Source organism: Nannospalax galili, unplaced genomic scaffold, assembly GCF_000622305.1.
Source record: "Nannospalax galili isolate Female #2095 unplaced genomic scaffold, S.galili_v1.0 scaffold448, whole genome shotgun sequence".
Taxonomy (NCBI): Eukaryota; Metazoa; Chordata; class Mammalia; order Rodentia; family Spalacidae; genus Nannospalax; species Nannospalax galili.
In genome coordinates, this window is record NW_008359324.1 from 1,636,840 (window position 1) to 1,646,261 (window position 9,422).

The following is a 9,422-nucleotide window of genomic DNA, read 5'->3' on the forward strand; positions in this document are numbered from 1 at the left end:
GATTCTTATTTTCTAAGAATAATAAGAATAAAGACTCCTGAATTATAAATTAAAACACAGAGGAATATTCTAAACAGCTCAATATACCTTTAGGCTTTCTTGGCCTGTGATTTTTCAAAAATCTAGTGAAGCAAGATCTTTTGTCTCTGTGCATATAAATTAAAACCCCATGTTGAGTGAAAATTTAAGGCTCAGCTTTTCTACTGGTTCAAAATTCTGATAATTACTTAGAAAATAAGAATCTGTATATTCAAAGTCAATTTACTTAGATCATATTGAATTCCTGACGAAAGCATATGCAAGCCTTTTTAACAGCTAAAATTCATTTAAGTTTTAAATGCCTCTGTACTTAAGAGTAGCATATCACAAATTTTATGTGGAAAACCTGAAAGAAATTGCAAGAAAGATTGAGCTGGTAGAATCATAAACCTTCTGTTCTGGAGAAGTAGAATATAAACACTTAACTTATGCCTGGATCCCAACAATGATGGTTATGGTCCTGTCTGTGTGTATAGTAATACACAAACCATTTTATTTTTGGACATTGCCTACTTGGCTTTAGAATTTTTTAAAATAAATTATGGCCAAATTCATTGGATGCTTCTAAATATTTGTCTTACCTGTCCATTTCCCAATCAAATAAAACAATCTTAAACTTGCTTCTCAATCAGATCTTCAGAAATTTAAATATAATTTCATATTTCCAATAATTATTACTTACCATGCCGTAAATTCACCATTCACTCCATGTGCCTTAAACAATTTGTGTTTTAATAGGAATAACCTTTAGTTTAATTATGCTTCTCATTCACTGTATTCATTATTCATGTGAATAAATGTCAACTGTAAACATATTTTAGAACTATATAGATATATATATATATCTCATCTAAAAGTCAAATATATAGAGATAATCAAATATTTAATGACTTTTGTTGTCTTACACAATGTGACTGGTTTATTGGAAACATCTCTTAAGATCCACAGCAACTTTTGCATGACTGGCCTAACTTAATATGTGTCATCAGATATATTCAAACATTTACATGAGTTTGACTGTAGCTAATTATGAGGTGGAGAGGGGAGCAAATAGAATTTGATTAAGGATGATCTGTGTATATGGGAAGCCTCATTGTCTTATGCTCCTAGGAAAAACTATTCTTAAATGAATGTATATTCGCTTAAGTAAAAAAAGTATTCCTTTTCTTTTTCTCTTCTTTTCCACTTCCTTGACATTATTTGCAGATTATGATGATTTGCAGATTATGATTAAGCAATTTGATGAATTAGCCTTTTTGTAACAAATTTAAAGCATTCATTCAGAAGAAATATGAAAAAAATTAGAAAGTTCAGGCATTACACTACAGGAAAACATCTCCAGGTTTAGTGGGAATGTGGGTTCTGTGGGCACACTGCCCCTTCCTCTCCTTACTAATAAACTTCTTTCTATCTCTTCTGCAGCCTGTGATCAGCTATCTCTTGGAGTGGCTGCCATCTTTGGGCCTTCACACAGCTCATCAGCTAACGCAGTACAGTCCATCTGCAATGCTCTGGGGGTTCCCCACATACAGACGCGCTGGAAGCACCAGGTGTCAGACAACAAAGATTCCTTCTATGTCAGTCTCTACCCAGACTTCTCTTCACTCAGCCGTGCTATCTTAGACTTGGTGCAGTTTTTCAAGTGGAAAACGGTCACAGTTGTATATGATGACAGCACTGGTAAGAGCACCAGCAGCCTTATTGGCTGTTCCCAATACACAGTGTTTGGTAATCTTTGTGTTCTTTTGTGTCTTGTTTTGTTTTCTTTTAATGTGTATTAGTCACTTTTCTGGTACTGTGATAGAAACACTGACCCAATCAATTTATAGAAGGAAGAATTTATTTGAGCTTATGGTTCCAGGGGAATTACAGTCTGTCATGGCAGGGAGGCATAGTGGCTGGAAGTGGCTAGAGCAGGAGCAGCAGAAGCTAAGCTCTCACATCATCATGCAGGTGCAGGAAGCAAGAGAGTGACTGGAGATCTGGCAAGACTTAAGAACTCTCTATGCCCACCCCCAGTGACGTGCTTCCTCCAGGATAGCCACACCTTCTAAAACCTCTCAAAATGGCACCGTCATCTGTGGACAAAATGTCCAAATACTTGGAGCCTATGGGGGACATTTTCATTCAAACCATCACATTCCACCCCCTGGCCCCCATAGAATCATGACAATATAAAATACGAAATGCATTTAGTCCAACTTCAAAGTCTCCATAGTCATTATCAGTCTCAATGCTGTTTAAATGTACACAGTCCAAAGTCTCTTCTGAGACTCAGGTGAATATCTTAACTGTAAGCCTCTATAAAATCAAAAGACAAATTGCATACTCCCAAAATACAGTGGAACCGAATACACATTACCATTCCAAAAGGGAGGAATGGAGGCATAGTTATGAAATACCAGACCAAAGCAAGACTGAAAACCAGTAGGGCAAACACCAAATCCAGTAGCTCCATGTCCAATTTCTGGGACTTTACTTTCAAAGGACTTAGATGGCTCAGTCTCTCTATCTTTACTATGTGCAACACACATCTCTTTCTTGGGCTGGTACTACTCCTGTATGAAGGTCTTCTTGGCAGATGCCTCACAGCTCTGGCATCATGAACTTCTTGGGATCTCCATTGCCAACCAGGCTTCACCTTCACAGCTTCACGCAATGGTCTATCAGGGCCTTCTCTAGGCAGTGGAATCCCTGTTTCATGCTGTTTGGCCTCCAAGGCTCTCTGAAACCTCAGAAGAAGAACTGATGATCCCTTCACTCTTCCATCTTTCATGACTCTAAAGCCAGCACCAGGTGAACAACAATGCCAAATTTGACTGCAAGTTTGGGATGGATTCCAGCCTGCTTTATCCATTGTAGGGGGGTTTCTCTTCAGTGGTCCCTGCAGCATTTTCCTTTCATAAGTGGGAGGCTTAACTGGATGTGGTCTTGCCCTGGAGTCACCCTCTCCATTATTTAAATTTGAATCTCTAGGCCCCTCCTTAATCACTTTAATCTTCTTAATCACTTTAATCTCCTTATCATTGGAATCTTCTCCATCACAAACCAGGACATCACATCCAACATTTATCTTCCTAGTGCTTTTTTTCAATCCATCCTGTGCATTCTGTATTTCTTTCTGCCCCATTTTCTCTTTTTCTTTGTAAATCTGTATAACATTCACCATTAATAGCCATGCCACCATTTCTACATTAGGCTGTTATGAAATTTCTTCTGCTAGAGAAATTAGTCCATGACTTTTCAACTTAGCCTCAGGCAAGCTTTGTATCTGTGGGCAGACTCCAGGCAGGCTCTTTGCCAAAATACCCCAGGTTCTGCTTAAGTACTTTTTTCCCTCTGGAACTAAATTGTCTTCAGAACTACTTTCTTCCAGGCACTTACTAGAATGGCCTGTTAAGCTCTGCTTACAGCAATCAACCACTTTTCTAGCCCAAACCTCCAAAGTCTTCCCATTCCTCCAAAACCCCACTCCTGGTACCAATTACTGTATTAGCCACTTTTCTGTTGCTGTGACAGAAACACTGACCCAAGCAATTTATAGAAAGAAGAATTTATTTGAGCTTACAGTTCCAGGGGAATTACAGTTCATCATGGCAGGGAGTCATGGTGACTGGAGGTGGCTAGAGCAGGAGCAGCACAAGCTAAGCTCTCATATCATCACGCAGGCAAAGGAAGGAAGAGAGTGACTGGAGATCTGTCACGGCTTAAGAACTCTCTGAGCCCACCCCCAGTGACATGCTTCTCCAGGATAGCCACACCTTTTTAAAACCTCCCAAAACGGCACCACCATCTGGGGACAAAATGTCCAAATTCTTGGAGCTTATGGGGGACATTTTCTTTCAAACCAACACATAGTGTTTGCTTTTGTGTTGTTGTTGGCTTTTCTTTTTGTTGTTGTTAGTATTATGTTAAAGGACTTAAAGACATTTGATTTGGAACAAAATTCCTACACTCCTTTCGCAGATCCTAATAAATTACAAAGAGTCAAAGCACATACTCTTTCTCTGTATTTATAAATAAAAATTTTTTTCTCATGAAGTATCAGGTAGTTCGACCATACATTTAAATGAAGATAGTATGAATATAATATCAATATATTATTAAAACAATTTTCTGTATTATTGATAATTTTCTATAGTGAAATCTCATGATTGCCAGTCTGTCAACATCAAGAAATTTGTAAATCGGATCTAACATTTTGTCTATTTTATGCAAACAATGCATATGTAAATTAATGAATTTTATATCTTTAAGGCATGTTGAGGTTTAAACTTTTGCTTTTCTCAAACGAACAAATAATATGACTGAAATATTTATGAGTATTTGAAACCTTTATGTAGATACCATTTAGAAATTTAAAAAAGAGATTTGGAAATAGAATTTACTGAAATAGTATTTATGTCACTGCCTTAGAAAAGAATATTTTAGTGAATGTATGCTGATAGTGGTTATCTGTGCTTTCTTTTTATATTTTCTTTATTTATTATTTTTATTTGTTTATGTGTATAAGTGTAATGACTGCATATATGTAAGTGCATCCATGTCATGCGATGCCTGAGGAGGTCAGAAGACAGCATGGAATTCCCCTGGAACTGGAGTTACAGATGTTGTTAGCCACCATGTGGGTGCTGGAAATCGAACCTGGGTCCTTTGCAAAACAGCCAGTATTCTTAACTGCTGAGCTATCTCTCTAGACTGTAGTTGTCTGTGTTTTCTTATTTTTATAATTATTTAAATGGTAGCTGGGCATGGTGGCTTGCTTACAATCCCAGAACTCAAGAGGAAGAGGCAGTGAATGTCTATGAGATTGGGGCCAGCCTGGTCAAGTTCCAGGCCAGGGAGACCATCTCAAAAGAAAAAAAAAAAAAAAGAGTGACGGTGACATTGAATTATTAATTTAAAACAAGTTTCAGAGCAATGTAAGAAAGTAAACAGTAAAACTGAGCTTAAATTTTTGCTGACAGTTATTTTTATTTAACTAATTGTTGTGCAACTATGATAATTGATTTCATTTAAGGATTTTTTTAATAGTCTAAATATTGCTTTAAATTAGAATGCAAAACATTTTATTTTAGGCCTTTTCACTATGCCTTCAAATTTACATTGAGATTGAAATTCATTTGAATTTAAATTCTCCCCCAAAATGATAGGAACACACTTTGTTCCTTTGTTACTACACATTTTGTATGCTTGAAGTGTACAAAACTCTTTGTAGAAATTTGTCCATTTTATAATGAAATTTATCAATGCAAATGGAAAGATAGAAACTCAGCTAAGGGAACAAGGCGTTCCAGGGTTGAAAATAGAATGAAAATAGTTTTTTTTTAAGTTGTCTTTGAATTAAAAATGAGCTCCTCTTAGTACAAATTGATAATCTTATTTGACTTATTGAAAAATGTAAAAATATTTATAACTAAATTTAACTTATACTTTATCAATAAAAATCTTTAAGACTCACAAGTAGTTTTAATGAATCTTTTACCTCAAACTATACTATTAACATTATTGTGTTCTTTCCCCACATCATAATTTTGTTTTTGTTATTTAAAGCTCTGCCTAGGAGGCTATATAAATGGCTCCCCTGGGTTTGGATAATGTATAATGGCCCAGGACATCTTCAGCTACAAATTAATGCAATTACATTTACAGTCATCAATGGCCACATACGGAATCATACAAAATGGACCCACAGGCGTTGTGAATCCATAGGTGATGTCTTTCCTGAAATGACTCTTGAGTAATTGAGCAAAGAAATAATAGACTTTGTTATCACAAATCATATTATCATATCACTATTTGAGAAAATAAAGATTCACAAGCAAATGATGTTTCTCAGCCATAAAGTATTTTCTAATCATTTTCATCACCAAGAGAAAAACATATAAAGTCAATTGTAATTACATAATTTTAGTGGCAGTTTTATCTTAGTTTATTAAAATAAAATATTCTTATTTAAAAGCTTTAAAGTTGTGTATGGTAGTGTCTCTTGGCTATAATTCAAGCATTTGGATGTCTAAGACTGCTGCTAGTTTGAGGTCAGCTTGGGCTAAATTTACCCTGTGATACACAGTGAGACCCTGTCTCATAATCCACCCACTCCTCAAAGAGAAGAAGTTTTACCATTTCTTTATTTTGAAGATGACGTAGTTGGACATTTCAGAGATATTTGGCTACATAAATATTAGATATTAACATTAAAGTAATTATAGATTATAGAATAAGTATGCTTCTCAGTAGGTTCAAAAAAGCCTATTGAAAAATTACAGATACAATATCTCTGCATGAGTCCATGTGTATAGCTGAAGGCTATGTAATAAAAAGCAATGCCAGACAGAACCCTCCCTTTGAGACTAGGCCAGGGTAGTTCAAGAGACTCCCAAAATTACACAGGCTATTGCCTCCTTGAAATTGAAGATAAGACCCTATTGCTGAAGATAGGACACACTTTGGCCACAGAGCTTGGAGCAATAGAGCTGGAACTGACCTGGAAGTCACCTCTTCTGAATGATCGCACTCATAGTTTTGGAGAACACTATGAAAGCTGCTAAGGGAAAACATCAATTAATGGTGCAACCTCCAGCTTTAAGGCCTAGTAGCCACAACAATGACTGGAACAGCAATTAGGGCAGTAGTGGCCCTTTTATCTTGGGGGTAATCAACAGTTATGTAATTGGACTTAAAGCCCACTCAAGGGGAAGGAACTCAGGTATGGTACTGTAAACACAGCCAAGTACACATGGCTGGAGAGGTCATAGATCTAGAGAAATCCCCAAGGCTGTCAAAATTCTTAGACAAAGATAACATCTTACTGTGTCCTAAATATGGATCCTTATATTTACAGACAAGTATCCGAGTCACCACTCATCAAAGATGCTTCTTTCACAACAGATGGAGATGTTTACAAGTTCCACAACTGGGCACTCACAGAAATTGTCTGTGAATTGCCTAACCCTAAGTCGCACATCTACAGTGGAACCTCTACACCTAAGTCTCACAGAGCATAGTGGAACAAAGTGTAGAGAGAATACTAATGCATCTTCTGAAGACTCTCATCAATAAAGCTCCCTCATGTAACAGGGTCATGAACACAAAAGGATACAAATTGCCAAAGCACAGAAAGTAAGAGTCTTCAGAGTGTGGGTCCTTGGACAGGACTCCTGTATTAAACTTCATCCACCCAGGGGTCAGGGACCATTGTGGAAGAGGATTCAGAAAGACTCTGAGAGCCAGGAAAGGAGCCATTTCATGACCATATGGAAATAGAGTCTTACAGGCTCCTTGAATCTTACTCATGAACCTACAGCAATGGTGTCAGCATGCACAAAAGCCAAGCAAACTCAAGCACACAAAAACTAAAAAATTGTGGAAATGGTCAGCAAGCTCCAAACTTAGCTGAAGAACTATTGGCAGCTGATTTGATTACTGCTGGGTGAGGAAGAGCTGATTTTCTTAAAGGGAGGGACTCTAGATAGCCCGAATAGACCTCAGGGGATGAAGTTCCACTGAGGGATGTCTGGGTACCCTATCTTGACTTCATAGGCCTTAGTACAAATGGCAGAGTACATGAAATCAATGTGCGTGGGGAAGGGGGGGTTGTGGGAGGGTACCAATGGTGGAAGGGGAGTAAAGATGATTAAGATATTCTGTAAGAAATACACAAAGATTCAATAAAAATTTACAAAAAAAGAATAAGTATGCTTTCAAACCCTCAGGGTAAAAGTTTATTCATGTTCCATTCATATTGAATAGACATGTGCTGTTTGCCAGGGACAGTTACAGGTGTGATCATATGCCGGTAAAGGAAACAAAGAAAGACCCTGTCTGTGCTTCTAATCTACTTTTAGGGACTTGTGATTCTTCATGCTTTTGTAATTATTCTTAATTATTCAAATGCATTTGAATCTGTCCATTTTCATCTTTTTGAAATTTAAAGACCTTTTGAGAACTTGAGTGTTTGCATTGTTTTATATAATAGAAATGACGAGCATAGACAGTAGATTCTATTTGAAATATCTTCAAGATGTATAAAAGGTATTTTCTTTTATTGTAATCTAATATCTCAAGATGGAATCATACTGATAGAATTTAAAACAAAAAGCATTTGTGAACTTCCCAAGTAGAGTAGATTACTACTTGAAGATGTGGAAGGAATGCATCATGACCAGGACTGTGGACCGAAATAGGCCCTTCCCCTTCACATCCTCAAGGTAAACAGTATCAATTTTATAGTGGTCTCGTGTATCAGCTGTTTACTCCAGAACACACATGTGCCATTTTCTTTACATGTTTACCCTTTCAGATTAATTTGTTACTCATACTCTTCCTCCAATTTATATTCATTTGTAGTTTTTTGTGTTGTCCAGTTTGATACATGATAATTATACTTTCATCCAATCTTTGCTTTCACTCTTCAAATAGACACTTGATGAAATATAGTGCTGGAGCAGGAGAATGTCTTAAAATAATGTTAGCGGGAGCCATATTTTTATGATAATTAGCATTTTCTGTCATGGTTGAATGCTTTTAAACACCATGGAAGTCTGTTATAGCTCTGAATGGTGTCCAAAAATGATGGAAATAAATTGGCTTTGGAAACAAAGCTGTGCTTCTGCCAGTCATTTTGGAACATATGATTCATTTTAAATATAAGCTAAAAATAAATTGAATAGCTCTCAGTTTATAAGCAATTCCAGGCTAACTAGTGAATATTTGCTTAAAATGCCCATGTTTCATCTTTGTTTATAGACCAGCAGTCTATTAACAAAGTACTCTGGGCCAATAAGCAGAAGCCCAGGATTCTAGTCACAGTCTTGCTGCTAAATCACTGGAACAACATGGGGAGAGAGAATAAGGGGATGGAAATGGCACCTGATGAACTCTCCTTTGTTAGACATTGTGCAAGTTGCCGCCATGTAAATTGTTTTGCTTAGTCCCTACAACAGTTCTCTCAGTTCCAAAGGAATCAAGTTATTACTTCTTCAGGATAGTTTCCTCACTGGCCTTCCTACCTAGCAACAGCCTTAAGAAAAATGAACATCTCCCTTGATTCCCTCTTTACATGGTGTCCATAATGACGAGCAGTTTGTCAGTTCTGCATTCCTGTGATCTCTCAACTCCATTTTCTTCCACGTTGTGCTGCTTTTTGATCAAAATAAGAGTCATCTTTCTTGTTGTATGTTACTAACCTTATGTGTCCTAACTGGATTCTCAATTTCAATTCTAAATGTTGATAATTACGTCTGAATACTTCACTTACAGTATTTTTACAAAGTGAAATTCTGATTGATTCCACCCTTACTAACTTTTTTGCTCCAAAAATATATTTAAAACACTTAAGGAAATCTTGTAAGTCTTTAGACTCTGAATCTCTCCAGGGACAT

At 36.7% G+C, this 9,422-nt stretch overlaps 1 protein-coding gene across 6 annotated transcripts in view; it reads left to right on the top strand.

The window, feature by feature from the left end:
- Positions 1 to 9,422, top strand: part of Grik2 (glutamate ionotropic receptor kainate type subunit 2) — a 771,644-nt gene that overhangs the window by 253,807 nt on the left and 508,415 nt on the right. For all 6 annotated transcript variants that reach the window (XM_008822942.2, XM_008822943.2, XM_029558576.1 and 3 more), the window contains one exon: positions 1,462 to 1,719. In XM_008822942.2, coding sequence (XP_008821164.1) covers positions 1,462 to 1,719 — 258 coding nt within the window. The remainder of the gene's footprint in view (positions 1 to 1,461; positions 1,720 to 9,422) is intronic.